We start from the raw sequence: 19147 nt of genomic DNA, 5'->3' as shown, positions 1-19147 counted from the left end.
AAAGTACTCTGCTTTGTGGAGTAGTATAGCATCTAATCCAGGAACAATCTTCATTTTCCTCGAAAGGAAACTCTTCAGAGTATTCTCCCTTATATTCTAAGGTCTATAGTCTCAATTGGTTGCACCTTATATTGAAATGAGAGTAAACGAGTTGCATTTTCTCTGTTCAAGTTTAAAGACTGTACAAAATAATATTGTTGCTAAATATTAGTGAAGCCACTTTTCTTTCAGTACCTTCACCTTAACTATCACTGCTGAAATCAGCGTGGTCAAGGTTTGGGGGTTTGTCTTACATTTCTTGTACTAAAGCCATACTTTGCTAGTGAAAGATCGCTTTCCAGTTTTGTGAAGTATTTCACCCAAATGTGCTTTTCTGTTCAATGAGACCAGATGGATGTTTCTTTGTGGATTATACATTTGGCAGTCTCAGGAATAGAAAATAGACATTCTTCTCTAGAGGCTTTTCTGTGACGGAACTGGCATCACATAATAGTTGTCCTCAATAAGATGGGTGGATGGGAGAAGGTTTAATACAGGTGTTACTATGCAAAGGGGGGAAATGCTGTGATGTGTTGTTGCTATCCTAAATGTGAAGTACCACTTTTAATAGCCAATCAAATAATTGGAGGATAAATTGTTTTATCAGGGTCCCAAAAAAGGTGATTCAGAATAATCTGTTAGATTTGCTTTAGAAACATGAGGATCCAGAAGGGCATAAAGATAAATGTGTCATTCTCCTCTCCTTCCTTGGATAATATGCGTAATATTCCCAAATAAAATGACTATTAACCCTGTGGTTAGATGTTTTCACTAATTTGGGAAAACAAAATTGTTTCCCATTCGTTCTGGAAACACAGAAACAGGGCTATAGTTCTTCAAACTGTTTGTGTAAATGGTCAAATTGCTTTTTTGTTTTTTAAACAGATTTGTTTCCTGAGCTGAGAACTCATTAACAGACTTACCCTGCAGTATGTTTTTGTCTGCTGAATTAAAGCAGATCAAAACAAAACTACCACCGAGAAAGCCCACCATAACCTGCATGTAGGGTTTTAGCAGTAAGGAAGTACTGGTGACAGATGCCTAGCCATTGTCATGTGAACAACTTTGTTGTAATAAACATAAACAAGAGATGCACTGGGGGTGCTACCAGAACTGATTGATCAGACTTTAAGGAGAGTCATTATACCTTAAGCAGCATGACTGTGTAGGGAGTATCTGTTCAGGATATTGGAAAGCTCCAAGTGTGTGGTGGCTGTAGGGTTATGAGGCAGCTGCTGCTCCCTAACACCTAATACCAGATTTTATAGCTATTTTCAGTTTTAGTTAGGGTGACTTTCTGCTCATGACTTCTGTGTTACCTTTTTTTTTTTTTTAAAGTAATCTCTACACCCAACATGGAGCTCAAACTCACAACCCCTGGGATCAAGAGTCGCATGCCCTACCAACTATGCCAGCCAGGCACCCCTGTTAACCTATTTTTAAAATAGTTTTTTCCCTTTTTTTTTTTTAATCATTTTATGGGGGTGGGGAGACCCAGCCTGCTAGGTTGAAACAAAACCCTGTGAAGGAGATTTAATCCCTTGCTTAGGAACGTGGGGATTTAAAATTAAACCGATTTCATTTGTCAGTAAGATCTTGGGCCAGTATTGTAAGCTTATCACTTTCACTTGTGTTTATGGAATATATGTAATTAGTTTGCCTTATCCTCTATTCCTTGTGTTCATAAGCTTTTAAAAAAAATCAGATACTACTTATGGGACTTCACTGAGATCTAACTTTTTTGTAAGTGCAGTTTACTCTGTGCTTTTATTTATTTTTTTAAAGATTTTATTTATTTATTTGACAGAGAGAGACACAGCGAGAGAAGGAACACAAGCAGGGGGAGTGGGAGAGGGAGAAGCAGGCTTCCCGCTGATCAGGGAGCCCTATGCGGGGCTCGATCCTAGGACCCTGGGATCATGACCTGAGCCTAAGGCAGACGCTTAACGACTGAGCCACCCAGGTGACCCTCCTCTGTGCTTTTAAATTCAAGAAGGTATTAAGTGGGACTCCTGGAATTCAGAGAGGAACAAATTAAACATAAGGCTAATCAGAGTCCCAAGATGTTTTAAAGGGTGGGTGGTTGTTTTGTTTTGGAAGTAGGGGTTGTTGTGTCTGTTGTTGGGGAGCTCTGAAGTGAGAACTGCTGAGCCTAGAGTGTCAGTATTTGTCTTTCTTGTTTCCTTTGGGTTAATGTTTGAAATTTATTAATCAGGTTGAGTAAAATAGGTATCCTGCCCTAAGGGCTTTCCTACTTCGTGGAAAAGCTGTGATTTATAAAGTAACACCATAAGGAAATAAAGTGATCCTGAAAAGCCTTGGGCAGACAGGTAGTGTAAGAAATTTTAGGCTATTTACCCAGGTCAGTTTGTTTAATTATTGTTATTATGTTATTATTATTTCTGTTCCTGTCGGAATTGTCCTGTCTAATAGTAGGATCCGTCATCCCACATACTGTTTACACCAAATCTTGCTTGCTACTCTAGAAAATAGCCTCAGATTTCTTCTTAAAGTCCAAACCATTCCTTTGAAGACTAACAGATGTTTTCCCGCCTCAGTCCGTGAAAGGTGACAGTTAAATGAACTTACTGGTTTCTTTCCGCTTTGCTTTTCAACACCACAGTCAGTGGAAGTAGATTTGCATCCCTTTCTGCCATCCCTTTGGGTTTTTGACTGAAGCACACACCCATCCCCTTCCTGCCTCCTTGGAACTGGTTCAAGATTTGGAGAGAAGGGTTTGTTTGGGGGCGTTTCCCTGGTCTTATCTCCGTCTGAGCATATGTGAGGGTTGCATTTATTTTGACCCTTGCACTTTAAATTTGGAACCGAAGCAAGAGTTTAAAGTACGACAGGAGAAGAGAGTCTGCTGAACTTTAAACATGAGGGACCCAGGGAGGAAGGTGCGTACATGCATTCTGAAGCTTTCTCATAGAGGTCGGCCATCTTTATTCGTACACGTAGTTGTGAGCCAGTAACTACTAGGAAAAGGGAAAATATTTAAAATTACAAAAAGATCTATGTGACACTTACATTGTGTGTTTATGTGCTTAATTTTACCGCAGTGCCTCCAGTATTGTTTTGAAATTGATGGCAGAACAAGTAAATTCTGAATTTTTATTTGAAAGCCTTCTGGAAAAGCCTGGGAGGATGGGTATTTGCAAGGAAAAATGAATTTGTGATTGACCTCCAACAGAATGACTAAAAATATATAGGTATTTTAGGTGTTTTATCATTTTGTCTTCTAAAATATAAAATTTAAAAAGCTATAAATGGTTATTATTAGTTAAAGGTCACCCAGATTCTCCTCAGAGTTGAGAAACAAGTCTCTCTCCATTGATTAGTACTTACCTTCGTCTAGTGGTTTTGTGCACAGTACGTGGTGTATATATAGTAGGCCGGACTGATTTCTTTCCTGACTGATCTTTTCCAGAGCCTGGCCCAACTAGAGAATCTGTGCAAACAGCTTTATGAGACAACAGACACAACCACTCGACTCCAGGCAGAGAAAGCCTTGGTCGAATTCACCAACAGCCCTGATTGCCTGAGCAAGTGCCAGCTGCTCCTCGAGAGAGGAAGTGTGCGTAAGATTTGAAAACTCCTGAAGGAGGAGAGAGGTTCAGGAACATATATTCAAAGTTTAAGGGCGGATTGGGATGGCTTGTGTTCCTTAATCCTTCTAGGTGCCTCTCTGCCTTCTTAATTTCACCTTTAAAAAGCACCATCGCTAGCTGCCAGGTTGACAGTGAAAGGACACACAGCCTCCTCCTCAGGAAAATCTCATTGAACGTATACTTTGTTCTGTCATTTTTCATCTTGAATCACATTTCTGGGACTTTCTTTCTGTTTTTCACACTTAAGTACCACCTCGGATCCTTTACAAAGAAGACAGAGCTGTATATGAATGAGCCTTCTTACCCACAGAGCCCATGTCACCGTGCAAGCTCCCCAGTGGTCGCTCTGCTGTGTCCTCTGTACCACAGCTGCTGCTTATTGCCTTGGAGGCATGGGTTGGGGGGAAGTTCCACAACGAAAACCACCAGAGGTTCGAGTTTTTAAAATGCAATCAGAGCCTCTTGGAGCTTAAAAATGGCAGTGCAGTGGTCAATATAATGCTGTCAGTGAGACCTGGTTTGGTTAAATTAGTATTTGGGGCAAGATGGCGGTCTTAGGAAGGCTAAGAATCCAGCCAGGGTGGATTCTTGAAAGGGCCCGAGAGAGTCAGAATCCCAACTAGACCAGCAGCTAGCACTCTTACTTCAGACTGGAAGGACATGTGGAAAGAACAAAAGCAGTTAATTTGTTTTGAAGGTAAAATTCTGGATGACTTCATGTTTGAATTTTCATTGACAGTGTAACAGTATTTGTTCAGTTGGCTAAAAATTATCCTTTAGTAGCTAAGAGAGCTGTTTTTCCAAGCATCGGAAGGTTACAGAGCCCTGGTCAGAGACTATATAGTGCTCTGTTCTGTTTTCGCATGTAGCATGTTGTAAATGTCTCTCCAGTCCCTTAGTCTTAGGATTGACCCACTTATATTCGTATATTTTGTGCTCCGGGAGGTGTACAACCAGCTCTTCCAGGTGACTCCCACTGGAGCCCCACAGTATCATCATATCATCTCTGACCCTGTTGTACTCCAGATCCTCATGTTGACAGTCAATAAATAAAACAAGCTGCAGTAAAACAGGATTGGTGCAGTACTAAAAACAATCATAGTGGAATCTTCCTTTTAATCTTTATTGACTTCTTAGTGACGTAGCAGGTTTATTGGAATTGTGTATAAAAACCATTTAGATGTTGCATAATGTCTAGTTACAGTTGTATGCTGTATTCTACAGTTAGAGTAGCCTCTCTTGCATTATTAGTGATCTGACACACCTGCTCTAATCAGTTTAAACCATGTTCAGGGGTGTTGAATAAAAATCACATGTCAAAGTCACTTTATAGGTTTTTTTTCTTAAGCATAAACTTTTTTATAACTGGTGGCAGTATGCAGTGCCTGTGGATAGCCTACTGTCTTAAGGATTCTTAGTGTTATAGGAAATTATCCTTGACCCTTAATTAAATTATTTTAATAGTGCTGAGTCTGTCCCTGTTATAGGACTTTATCATAATAGAGCCACATGGAAGAATTTGCACATGGCTCTTTTTTATGCATTATCATTTGTTAGAATGCCAGAATATTTTATTCTCCATAAGGTCAGAATTCATAAAATCCACTGTGAGAATATGATAATGCTGTTCCCTTGCATAGGGCATAATTTTTCTTTCTGATAAGTAATTGGTATCCATTTACTTTAAAACTAGCATATACATCCCCCAAAGCTGTATCCGATTGATAGCCGTGCTGGTGTAAAGGTACAGGTTAGGAATTACCTATACGGCATAATGTAATGGCTCCCTCTAATGCTGCTTTAAAAAGAAAAACAAACCAACTTTCTAAAGGTATACTATAGCAATATTTTGAGTTGAAACTTTTTGAAGCATCACTATAACAAGGCTTTTGACAGAAGATTTCTTGGTTTAAATGAAAGAAGAGATCCATCTTCTAAAGATTTGTCTTCTTAATATCTTCCTGAAATGGTCCTCTCTAGCACGGGCCCCCTCTAAGTGATGCAGAATCTGCCCTGGATTCAGTTCAGTCAGGCCATTCACTGCATACTGCACCTTGTTCATAACTGAAATCCGCTCACTGAACATAGACTCTGTGTGGGACTCCTTTTTTCTTAGACCCTCTAAAATGTGGAGGATCGACTGTTGCAAAACTGATTAATATTTCTTGAATCTCAGCATAGATCTCCAAATAAAAAAACCTCACGACTGACTAACTTAATAGAATTGAATTCTGAGTCCTTTTCCCCGTCTTTCCACAGTCCTCTTACTCCCAGTTACTGGCAGCTACATGCCTTACAAAGCTTGTATCACGCACAAACAACCCTCTACCATTGGAGCAACGCATAGATATTCGTAAGTAGAGAATTGATCTGTTTTCAAGAAATTGGTCTGTTTAGTGATGTGCTTAGCAATAGTTAAATTTATGTTGCTTGTTTGATAGTGTTCTGGAATTGGTAAGCATACAAAATATGTAGAATCCAGTTTTTTTTCACCCCTAGAATTTGGGGCTTTTGAAAGTGAAGAGGATCTTATATAATTATTTCTAGATAAAGCCTTAAGTCATCCCTTTTTTCGACAAGAGGTTTCTTTCGTTCAGTCTTTACTGCCACTAATAACTAAGAAAAATGTTGTTAAGGATTTTGAATTCTGTGCAGGCATGGCATTTAACTAGCAGTAGATTCAAGGCTGCCGTACTCACTTGTCATTGTGACAAGCGTAAAATCCTGAATTGGAAAGCCTACTAATCTTAAATTCAAAGTCCCATTTTTCAGTCGCATTTAGAATTAAGGGAATACAACAGAAACAAGAATTAAGGGAGTTTAGGGGAAATAGGCTAAATTTCCCATTTCTTGAATGTTTAATACATTTAAAGATGTGTGGCCTTTCCTGGCAGAGCTTTCTGTTACGCAGAGTTTTTTGTTTTGTAGGGAACTATGTGCTCAACTACCTTGCCACCCGGCCAAAGTTGGCTACTTTCGTGACACAAGCACTTATTCAGTTATATGCCAGAATCACAAAACTGGGCTGGTTTGACTGTCAGAAGGATGACTATGTCTTCAGAAATGCAATCACAGATGTCACAAGGTTCTTACAGGTATGATGTATATATGTGATGTGATGTAGTAGGAATGTGAGAAGCAACATGTATATGTTTATATCTACTTTTTATGATCTACTTTTTTTTAAAAATTACACAAAATGGCATTATTTTGTACATTCTCTTCTGTGTCTTTTTTGCCTTTACATGCTTACATGTCAGCACAGACAAACTCTGGTTTTTCTAATGCCTGTATACTATTCCAATCTGACAATACCATCACGTAATAATTAATGTCTTATAGGTGGGCATTTAGTTTGGTTCCATGCTTTGACTGTTAAGTAAACACTTCAGTGAATATCCTAAAATATATACACACCTGTCATACTTGGAATAAGTGTGTTTGTGGGGTGAATTCCTAGCCTTGGAATTACACCGTCAAAGGGATATGTGTATTTTTGGCTTTCAAAGATATTTCCAGATTATCCTCAAAAAAGGTTGTTCCCTACAACAGTTAAAAGAGTGCCTGTCTCTATACCACCAGCCCGGGAGCTCAGCTTTTTTATTTTTCCAATTTAATAGGTAAAAAGAATTAGTATCTCCGCATTTGAGTTATGAATGAGACAGAACAAATTTTCATATGTTAATTTACTACTTGATTTTTTTTTTCTGTAGAACTTCCGATTTATATCTTAAAATCTGGAGTTCTTTGTCTTTTTCTTATTGTTGTATGTGGTCTCGTTGTGAATTATGTCACACATCCATTTGTCACTTACCTTAAATGTATTTTGCCAGTTTCTCTTTGTATAACGGGTACAGTATAATGCTTATGACTATTTTTGAAATACAAAAGGTTTCAGTCTTGATGAAGTCAGATTTAGCAGTCTTCCTCTGTGGCAGTTATATTTTTTTTTAAAGATTTTATTTATTTATTTGAGAGAGAGAGAGAATGAGAGATAAAAGAGCATGAGAGGGAAGAGGGTCAGAGGGAGAAGCAGACTCCCCGCTGAGCAAGGAGCCCGACGCGGGACTCCAGGATCATGACCTGAGCCAAAGGCAGTCGCTTAACCAACTGAGCCACCCAGGCGCCCTGTGGCAGTTATATTTTATGTCCTGCAAAGCAACAGTTTTAAACTACAGTTCCTCGCTGCCTTATCTGGGCAGTTTTAATAGCTACACAGGACTCTGCCACATCCAAAGCGCAGCTGTGCTGCCATTGCTGAAGTCGCACTGCACACACCAACTCGTGCCTCACGTTGTTTTTACCAGGACAGTGTGGAATACTGCGTCATTGGCGTCACTATTTTATCTCAGCTAACCAATGAAATTAATCAAGTAAGTGCTACAGCCTTCCTCATTGAAGTAAGTGCCATATTTTTTCTTAGTATTGGTGTTTTCTGCTATGTGTGAGATGATCTTTTTTGGCAGTTGTGTGCTTTTGCGGTAAGTGATTAATGCCCTTTGAAACAATAGTGCCATTGGATTTTCCTCTGTCCATGCAGCCTACGTCGTTCTTAACATCCTGGTCCTCTTCTGTCTCCAGAACAGCTCTCCTTGCTGATATTAATGTTCATTGTGCGAGATGAGAGCAACAGGCCTAAGTCAAAGCCATAATAAATCACTGCTCTGCTAATAAAAGAGAATGTGTCCAAAAAGGGGATCACAAAAGTGGAACCAGACTGTTTGTGTGCCACTTCTGCTAAATACATTAATATGTATTTATAACCCTTTAAAACTTAATTTCATGTGCTGCTATTAAAGACTTCTCTGGTGGTCTTTTTAGAATGCATAAAACATTCTGCTAAATACCAAATAATTTTTTGAGTAGTCCTTCTTGTCACAGGTTACTACAGAGGAAAACGCCAGTGGCTTTCTTTTGCTCTGGCTATTACTTTTTTTAGTCATTTACTTTTGTATCCAGCTAAAGTTTTGTAATTATTGAACAGGCCAGTATTAATACTAGTTGTGACATCTCACCCTTCAGTTGCCAGCTGTAAATTACATTGGCATCACTGTTGCTATTGCACATATTTATGCAGACCTTTTTATTAACCCTGAGAATTTTAACTGTGAGGTAGTACTGTCTTAAATGCATCAGCTTCTAGCCATTTAAACTCTGGAGTCCATACTGTGTTCTCTGTCACATGCAATCCCCACTATGGTCAGTAATTATCAAAATAATAATAGCTTGTACTTTTGAGTGACTACTGTGCAGCAGACGCCGTTCTGAGTGCTTTACTGATAGCAGCTAATTTTATTCTCACTGTAGTCCTGGGAGGTAGGTTCCATGGCTGTCCCATTTTCTAGATGAGGAACCTGCAGCACATAAAGGTCAATAATTTGCCTAAGGTATCCCAGTTAGCAAGCAACAGTATCTGAATTTGAACCTGCAGAGTCTTATTCCAGAGCCTGTGCTCTTAACAAATAACTTATTACTGAACCACTATACCTTTGTAATACGAGAGCACGCATTAACTGAGAACAGAGATTGTGGGCTTAATGTTCTCCTCTTCAAAGTTTGGCCCCACGAAATACACCAATGTTGATATTTTTTAAAACTCCAAAATTTTATTTGTCTTTCTTAATGGAACAGTAGAAATGTGTGTAATGTACTTAATGTGTGCAGTTATTCTCTGTATTATGATCAGCATAACCGATTATATGTGGAATATGGTATATAATCTGGCAGTGCCATATTATCCAAGACATTTATGATAACACAGTGACACTGAAGCTAGAATTGGGGGATACTTTGAACCTCTGCAAAACTTAGTTTTCTGTTGTTTTTTTGGTTGTCAGATTTAAATCAGAAAGCTTATTTCTGTTACCGACCCTGTCTGAACTTAGAAATAAAATCAAGGGGAGGGGTGCCTGGCTGGCTCAGTCAAAGGAGCATGTGACTCTTGATCTTGGGGTTGTTAGTTTGAGCCCCACGTTGGGTGTGGAGATTACTTAAATAAAGCTTTAAAAAAGAAAATCAAGGGGAGTCCATAACTTGATGAAATCTTGCTGCATTCTTTAATGTGCCAACAGCAAATGTGCCCCCTCTTGGATGAATTGATTGGTGTATAGAAGAGATTTAAGCTTTCAGTAGGTGGTTGGACTAAAAATTCCCTTGGTAACCTTGAAATCCCTTTATTCCACTTACTGAAGTGCCTGTGTGTCAGGAATAGAGGGCGTACTAAAGAAGTAAAAGACAGAGTTCTTAACCGTAAAAACCTTTAAAGTTTGGTTGAAAAGAGAGGAACAGAGGAAAAAGTGAGAGACTGATGCTGCCCTTCAAATAAATGCTCACTTCTGGGATAGAGACTACGTGTTGAAATAGGTTAGAGAAGGCAGAGGGTGTTACGGGCTGGTTGTCAGTTATCCTAAGTTCATGGCTGTCAGTTAATAACTGCTTTGGAAATTCTGTGGCAACTTTAGTCTTGAGTGGATTGTTTACCAAGCTTTGCCACTGTGTTTCTGAGACTGAGCCACAATACAACATGCTAGTAATTATTAGCAGTATCTCCCAGCAGTTGGTTAAATTTTACCTCCCTAAATGCAGAGGAAATTAAAACTTTACAGTGGAGATGCTCATCCCTCTTTCTGTCTTCCATCTGTAAGCTGTAGACCTATCCTGCTAACTGTTAGCAGCTTATTGTCCTTTGCATCCTCTCATTACACGTGAGTTAACAGTGATTTAAACATTAAGAATGTATTTTTATATAAGTTGGTTTTATTGGAAATCCTAGTTTATTTAAAGTCTATATGAAAATTTTTTTTCTTTGCATTTAATTCTAAAACTTGGATTGGTTTCTCTTTTTGCACAGGCCGACACCACGCATCCTTTAACCAAGCACAGAAAAATAGCCTCTTCTTTCCGAGACTCATCATTATTTGATATCTTCACACTTTCCTGCAATTTACTAAAACAGGTGAGATTGTAGATTGGGTCCTGCTTCCCAGTGCCCTTTGAAAGAATGAGAATGAGTGGGGATCTGTTAGAGGTCAGTTCCATGCTGACTCCTTGAGAGTTGGTGCAGCTCTAACCATCACCATCTCTCACCTGATGCTGGTCTCCAAGATGTGGAAGAAAGTGCCACACTGACCACTGATTTTAGAGAGGGGATTAGAATTGCCTCATTTCAGAGCCGTTCCCTTAAGCAAAGCGCAGTAAGTGAACACGTATCTCAAAGAATCTAGTTCACCACGAAGTTTGGGATTTTGTTGTTTGCTTTTTATATACCCACATAAAATCTTCCTGTATGGAATAAACGCATGTTAGCTTTATGGTGTTTGGATTCTTTGCGCTCTAAAAGCAGGTTCCGATTGCATTGTTAGCATACTGAAACAGGCCGGCTCCCCTGCCCCCTGCTGAGTTACAGGCGACACATAACCAAGCAACATCTGTAAGGAAAAGTAGATTTTGAATTTTTAACATCCATTTAGATTTCATAACCTGAAGGGGTAGACAGTTATCACATAAGGAAATTACCTGTTTTAAAACAGAAAATGGGTCTTGAAGTTCATTTAGGGATGAGTTGAACTAGGAAAGAAATGCTCACCTGTGAGTCCTACCCATTTATAACAATCTATAGGGACCTCCCCATAGAAAGCTAAATGGGGTTAGCCTCTGGCTGTTTGTTCATTTTGGGTTGGTTGGTTGTTTGGGGTTTTTGTGGGGTTTTCTGTTCTTAGTCTCATTTTCCATTATGTCATGAGTTTTAGAAGCAAGTTTGGATTCTTTGTGTTGTCCCAGTTAATGATACTTATCTTTTTCCTCAATTACCTAGTTCTATCTCAGAACTCCCAAACAGTCCTCGGGTCGGGCAAGCTACCTAGCAAAAGCTGTTATACCCCCTGAGCGGGGAAAGCTTTTGCGAAAACTGAGGATTGACTCCTCCTGGCTGATACCATCAAAAACAATTAGCCAACTTGTCACTGAGGTCACCAGCCCCATCTAGAAATACCTAGGATCTCATAGCAAATGGAGTGACCACCCCTCCCATATCGCTTCAGAATCCACTGTGGTCAGTATGTCTACAACATGTAAAGAATACATGTCAAAAGGGGGATTTCTTTAAATACCACTTTCATGTTTTTATAGTAAATGAGCTAGGATTTTCATAGTGACATTAAGGTGACAGAAGTGCAGCCTCTTTTGCAGGGAAAACACCACTTTATTGAGTTGAAATACTGCCCTCCTTTTCTGGCTTAACAGCCTTCTCAGGAGTCTGGCACCAAGCTTGGAAGAGGGGAGTGATTGTTTGGGCTCATTATGTGGTGGTTTTTACAGGCTTCAGGAAAGAATCTAAACTTGAATGATGAAAGTCAGCATGGCTTGCTCATGCAACTGCTCAAACTCACTCATAACTGCCTAAACTTTGATTTCATCGGCACTTCTACTGATGAGTCCTCAGATGACCTGTGCACAGTACAGATTCCCACCAGCTGGAGATCAGGTAGGAGCACTGCACCAGCAGGAACAGACTGCTGCTCAGCCCCACACCATGTCTGCGGGATGGTCTAAGGAACCCCTGGCTAGCCCTTGCTTGCTGTTAGAGAAAACTTAGAAACTCAGCATCTGTCTTAATACAGTGAGGAAGAGGGTGTTGGAGGAACCTTACAGATCCCTCAGCCTGGGAGAACTTTTTTAAGTACTGGGTTACTGATGGATGTGAGTGTGACCTTCTCGCATGCATCACCTAGAGACTCCTGTGGTCTTACTCATTTGAGGTCATTTCTATGAGAATCACAAGAACGAATCTGTTCCTTAGAGGAGCTAAAACCTAGTGCTTTAAAAAACAGGGAAAACCAAAAGCCCCTCTTAGCTTATCACTTGAAAGGAAGTAACCCTGTGAGAAGAAAAAACAGAGGATGTGCCCCCTAATATATAGTGCTGTAGGTGTGCCACTAGGAACGAGCAACGTACTCAGTAACGGCTCCTCTGTCTTTTTTCAGCGTTCTTAGATTCTTCAACTCTGCAGCTGTTTTTTGACCTGTATCATTCCATCCCTCCTTCATTTTCGCCTCTGGTGAGTCAGGACCACAGTTTCTAAAGCCTAACCTACATCTAGAAAGTAGCAATGGTGAATGAGCCTTATGCTCGTTCATTTTGTTGTACCAAATCATGCAAGTAAAGCATAGAAATGCTAGGGTTAGTTATCTAGCCTTTCGTGGTAAGACGTGTGGCCTAAACGTTCTCGTAATAAAGTCTTAACTTAATTCTCTTTAAATTATTCCTCTCTAATGACAGATTCCTGCAAATGTCAAGCTCTTCTGGTCTCATCTTGAATCTGACTTTGTACTGTACCTCAAACAGCCACAGGCTAGAGTGGGGGGGGGCGGGGATTCAGCTTGTATTGTCTAATTGAAGATTATCCTGCCCAAGAAAATTTTAGAAAAATCCTTCAGGCACATGTTACATAAGTGATAAATGGAAGCTGTAAGAGGAAGGCAAATTTGTGTACTATCCTGGATAATACTAGAGAACTCGTGGAAATGATGCATTTCTCCTTTAAAGCAGTAATTACCCTCCTCAAATCTCAAAATTCATCCAGGTCCTGAAAGACATTGGCCTAGTATTTCAGATTGTTTGGTGTAAAATGCTAACATACAAAACACACAGATAAGACAGTAAAGTAATGGGTGTTTTACATAGTGTTTCTACAGTAGGCTGTTTTCCTGATTATTATGGTACTTTTCCAAATGTAGACCTTAGCTTTAGTAGAAACATGAATTCAGTGTTGTATCATTAAGTTTACTTCAGGAAAAGGTAGCTCACTCAAGAGAGGTAGTTCATAAAAGGACTATTAGTAAAGATGTGGACAACACTAAGGGAATCCAACAAGGTGAGGTGAGGTGAGGTACACCCTCTAGGGGGGGCAATAGTGGGAAGCCCCAGGGGGTATGGGGGAAACCCTGGAAAGAGCTAAAACTGTGTCTTAGGGGAGGGCTGGGCAGCATAGGGAGAGGGACACTGCCAGTCATGGCCCAGGCAGGGGTCGAGGGGGGGTGCCTCTTTTCTTCCTGCCCTCAATCTCCTAGTCCTATCCAGTGGTTGAAGGCAACTAGAGGCAAGAGGGCAGTGGAGCTCTGGCTGTTGGTGGACAGAAGTCAGCCTCCCAGGGAACAGAGCATGTGGAGAAGGATAGAAGACAGATCTGGAGGGGCAAGCAATATAAATATCTAGCACGGTGGGGGACGGGTAAAATGTTTTCAGTATAAAGCCTGTTCTTTTCAGGACACAGATCTAACTTGGTTATTTCATTATGGCAAAGCCTGATTAGCCGAAAGTCTTCTATCTATTTATTTATTTATTTGACAGAGAAAGCGAGAGAGGAAACACAAGCAGGGGGAGTGGGAGAGGGAGAAGCAGGCTTCCCGCGGAGCAGGGAGCCCAATGTGGGGCTCGATCCCAGGACCCTGGGATCATGACCTGAGCCGAAGGCAGACGCTTAATGACTGAGCCACCCAGGTGCCTGTGATTAGCCAAAAGTCTTAATGAAACAGAGAAAACTAAATCTAAAGCTTTACTTAACCTACGAATTATATGGTATTTCCAAGCCTTAAGTATATATTTTAACAAGAACCAAAGAAGCCATTGGTGGTCAAAGAATAATACCTAAATGAATTTCCACATTGTGAATTTAACTAGTTGTTATGGTAACTTGGATTTAATGATCTTTTTTTTTCTTTTAATAAAACCGTTTTCCAGTATCCTCAGCTGCACTCTCCTTGATCTTTCTATATCGTGATAATAGTAGCAGAAGTTGATAGAACAGAGTTAACAGCATATGTAAAGAAGAATATTTTAGGAGGGGAAGGAGGGAAAAGATAGTATGGAGGAGCCATATCATCTTCTTAATCGGTTGTGTTTGGTTGTGCCTGCTTTTAGGTATTATCCTGTTTAGTACAGATTGCCTCAGTAAGAAGATCCCTGTTTAACAATGCAGAGAGGGCCAAGTTTCTCTCACATCTTGTTGACGGTGTTAAACGAATACTGGAAAACCCACAGGTAAGATTTTTGAGAATTTATTGTTTGAATACATATTTAAATATGTGTGTGTGTGTGTGTGTGTGTGTGTGTGTGATATTAGTATGTGCCCCTCTGTTGAGTCAGAAGGAAATCCATCTAGAGGCCACACTTAGCAGAAATCCTAGAGAACAGTTCAGTGTATCATTCTCAGAAGATTTAAGCGAGTCTGTATCTGTAGGCAGATTCTTTTTTTTTTTTTTAAGATTTTATTTATTTGTCAGAGAGAGAGCACAAGCAAGGGGGAGCAGCAGGCAGAGGAAGAAGCAGGCTCCCTGCTGAGCAAGGAGCCCAATGCGGACTCAGTCCCAGGACCCTGGGATCATGACCTGAGCTGAAGGCAGACGCTTAACTGACTGGGCCACTCAGACATCCTGTAGGCAAATTCTTGAGGGTTTACCCAAATGAGGAGTTTGTATCCTCTAGTGTCAGGAATGCAGGAGTTAGGGGAAAGGATCCCTTTGACACAGGAAAATGAGAGAGCGCTAGTCATTTTTCCCCCAAGAAATTAAGAATCTAGAATTTGGTTTTTGTTTCTGTTTTCCTTTTTTTTTTTTTTTTTAATATACATTATTTACCCAAGTATGTAGGCCTGCTTTTAGGTGGGAAGGGAGATATTGCCCATTTAGTATTCAATCCATAACTCGATTGCCCTTTTTTGTGTTTTTCAGTCTCAGAGATTCAGCCAACACCTACTTTTTTTTTTAGAGTACCACTTCTCTACACTAGGAAGTACCAAAGAGGCATTTCATTTTTAAATATGCTCAGTTCTGGGGGTGCCTGGGTGGCTTAGTCGTTAAGCATCTGCCTTCAGCTCAGGTCATGATTGGGATTGAGCCCCGCATCAGGCTCCCTCCTCCGTGGGAAACCTGCTTCTCCCTGTGCCTCTCCCCCTGCTTGTGTTCCTTCTCTCACTGTGTCTCTCTCTGTCAAATAAATAAGTAAAATCTTTAAATATATATATATATATATATATATATATATATATATGCTCAGTTCTGTCCCTCTTTTTAATAATTATTTTTTTTAACTAAAGTACAGTTGACTCGGAATGTACATTAGTTTCAGATGCACAACATAGTGAAACAACCCTCTACATTGTTATGCTCACCACACAGCAGCTATTATATTCCCTGTGCTGTACCTTTCATCCCCACGACGTCTTCACTCCATAACTGGAAGCCTCTGCCTCCCACTCCCCTTGGTCCATTTTTGGCCATCCCCCCATTGCCTCCCCTCTGGCTACCCTCAGTTCTCTGTATTTATGGGTCTGTCCCTGCTTTTTTTGTTTGTTTGTTCATTTGTTTTTTAGATTCCACATATAAGTGAAATCCTGTGGTATTTGTCTTTCTTTGTCTGATTTAGTTCACTTAGTATAATACCACCTAGGTTCATCCACGTTGTCACAAATGGCAATATCTTAGTTATTTTTATGGTGGAGTAATATAATACATTGTATGTATATATATGTGTTATGTATACACACATATGGAACATACATATATATATATATAGACCACTTCTTTATCCATTTATCCATTCATCTATCAATGGACACTTAGGTTGCTTCCATATCTTGGTTATTGTAAATAATGCCACAGTACACATAGGGTTGCATATGTCTTTTCAGATTAGTGTTTTTGTTTTCTTTGAGTAGTTACCCAGTAGTGAAATTACTGGATCATATGGTAGTTCTATTTTTTAATTTTTTGAGGAACCTCCACTGTTGTCCACAGTGGCTGCACCAGTTTGCATTCCTACCAACAGTGCACGAGGGTTCCTTTTTCTCCACATCCTCACCAACACTTGCTCTTTCTTGTCTTACTAATCTAGGAATTAAATTGTTATAGCAATGATGATATAATGTAAATAAGCATTTGTGTAACTTTGCCACTGAAGTATAGTCTTATTTAATGATAAATTTGACAGATGTAAAAATGAAAATTTCATGATCTTTGATTAGTGGGAAGCAAACAGGCCAGCCACATCTTCGATTGTACCCCTTTTCTGTTATTAATAAGCTTTACAACTTTAGGCAAGTAATGTGATCCTTCTGAGCTTCCATTTCAGACTTTGAATTGAGGCTAATAATTTCATCTCACAGGATGATTGTTATGAACAGATGAGATAATAGATGTGACCATCTCTTTTAAAAGTGACTTTTTAAAAAATTGTTTTTAAACATTCTGCAGATGTATCATTCTAAGTGAGGACCTGTAGCTGAGAAGTTACAGTAGATTCTCCCCTCCCCTTATGCCATCCCCAATGTCATTCTGGAAGAGTAGTGCATCACATGTTACATTCTGTTTTCCTCCTGTGCTGTCACCAGAGTTTATCAGACCCAAACAATTACCATGAGTTTTGCAGACTACTGGCCCGATTGAAGAGTAACTATCAACTGGGAGAATTAGTAAAGGTGGAAAACTACCCTGAGGTCATCCGATTGATAGCTAACTTCACAGTGACCAGCCTACAGGTTTGTCTTTGCTTGTCTTTCTCTTTCCTACACATTGGAACCTCTTCTCTTGCTCATTGATTTTAAAGTTAAAAGAATACGGGCGTACCTCATTTTAATGCACTTCACACATACTGCATTTTTTACAAGTTGAATGTTTATGGCAACCCTGCATTGAGCAAGTGTATCGGTGCCATTTTTCCAACAGCACTTGCTCACTTCCTGTCTCTGTTGCATTTTGGTAATTCTCGCAATATTTCAGACTTTCTCATATTTGTTATGGTGATCTGTGATCAGTGATATGACTCCCAGAAAGCTCAGGTGATGGTTAGCACTTTTAGCACTAAAGTATTTTTTAGTTAAGGTATGTACATTGTTTTTTGAGACATAATGCTATTGCACACTTACTATAGTGTAGTGTAAAACAACTTTCTTATGTGCACTGGGAAACCAAAACACTCATTTGACTCGCTTTATTGCAGTGGTCTGGAATCAAACCCGTAGTAATATCTCCAAGGTGTACCTGTATTCCCTTCTCCACCTGCCCTCACCCCGCCGGCAAAAGTGGTATCAGTATAGGGCAACCCTGCAGAGTAGTTATTGCAGCCTGCTCATTTGCCTGACATAAGTGCAAGGAGTTTGGTTAGAGGAACACGTGGGAATTGCAAGGATAATATTTAGATTATCACTCTGAAAAAAGCAAGATTGGAATGGAGTGAGACAGAAGAGTCAAGAGAGAGAGCTAGCGACCTCTCTTTCTTAGTCGTGTAATATAGAACAGTGGTTCTCAAATTTTATGGCATCAAAATCATCTGGGGAGTTTGAAAAATATAGGTGCTTGTGTTTTACCCCCATAATTTCTGCTTCACTAGATCCAGGGTGGAGCCTTGGTGTCTCTATGTCCAGCAAGTTCTCCAAGTGATTCTCATGGGTACCAATGTTTGAGAACCATTTACACAAGGCTTTCCTTGTGGGAGGGCTTACACAACCAGCGTAGAACAGCTCTTTTTATTAGATGCTTAATCTCTGAAATAATAATAAGCACATTGGATGGATGAGTTGTCATGCACAGAACAAAGCCCATAAACATTTATCCTTTTTTTTTTTAAGCCTTTTTCCTTTGTGTGAAGTGTACAAAAAATGAGAAATGTGCCTCCTGCTCTTTTGGTTTTCCTTAGCACTGGGAATTTGCCCCAAATAGTGTGCACTATCTCCTGAGCCTATGGCAGCGGCTGGCAGCCTCTGTGCCATACGTGAAAGCCACAGAGCCCCACATGCTGGAAACTTACACTCCTGAGGTCACCAAAGCCTATATCACATCCCGTTTGGAATCTGTGCACATCATCCTGAGGTAAGGAAACTGGGACAGCTGCCTGGTGTCAGACTTGCCAGAGCTCAGACACCCAGTTGGCAAAAGCGCACTTGACTTGGGCCTCCTTGGAGCTGATGCCGTTAACGGCCGTTTCCTCACGTCAGCCCCGAATAGCAGGTGGAGCATAAAATCTGAGCGAACAGCCTTTCTCTGCAACATCCTCATTCATGTCCCCGTTTTCTGCCCTCCTTAGCCATCTCTTTGAAATCAAGGTATATCAGTATTCTGTTTGTCCTTGCTGATGATTCCTTTTCAACATGACAGGAACATTTATAACCAATAGATGATAAGAATTATGTGTAAGTTATAGGTGGTTTAGTTTCCTGAAAAAGAAGTGGATAAATAAGATGACACAGTCCAGAGCTTACTAGCAGAGGTAGAATCCTGGGCAGCTGATTGCCGATCGCATTACAGGAATGCATGGTTTCTATCTTGACTGTGAACTGGACCAGAAATCTGTAGCTAAAGAAATGTTAGATCCTTTCAGAAATGACCTATATAAAGTGAAGTTATTCTTTGTTTAGGGACCTGCCTTTTAGGGGAATTGACTTGGATTCTGAAGGTCTGGGTTTTGTTTTGTTTTTTAAATCAGATCTTAATTGGCATTTAATTGTC

General features: G+C 40.0%; 1 protein-coding gene across 3 annotated transcripts in view; it reads left to right on the top strand.

Moving 5' to 3' along the window:
* Positions 1-19147, top strand: part of XPO7 (exportin 7) — an 86763-nt gene that overhangs the window by 46158 nt on the left and 21458 nt on the right. Inside the window, exons 2-11 of one of the 3 annotated variants that reach the window (XM_027598052.1) lie at positions 3470-3616; positions 5910-6003; positions 6579-6745; positions 7958-8023; positions 10501-10605; positions 11967-12132; positions 12632-12705; positions 14568-14687; positions 17035-17181; positions 18339-18511. In XM_027598052.1, the coding sequence (XP_027453853.1) occupies positions 3470-3616; positions 5910-6003; positions 6579-6745; positions 7958-8023; positions 10501-10605; positions 11967-12132; positions 12632-12705; positions 14568-14687; positions 17035-17181; positions 18339-18511 (1259 nt within the window). Of the gene's footprint in view, positions 1-3469; positions 3617-5909; positions 6004-6578; positions 6746-7957; positions 8051-10500; positions 10606-11966; positions 12133-12631; positions 12706-14567; positions 14688-17034; positions 17182-18338; positions 18512-19147 lie in introns of all 3 variants that reach the window. The other 2 variants (XM_027598051.2, XM_027598053.2) reach the window with 2 other exon arrangements.

This window comes from Zalophus californianus, chromosome 2 (genome assembly GCF_009762305.2).
Source record: "Zalophus californianus isolate mZalCal1 chromosome 2, mZalCal1.pri.v2, whole genome shotgun sequence".
Taxonomy (NCBI): Eukaryota; Metazoa; Chordata; class Mammalia; order Carnivora; family Otariidae; genus Zalophus; species Zalophus californianus.
Note: the sequence above shows the minus strand (reverse complement) of the source record. Positions and strands in the feature narration are given on the sequence as shown.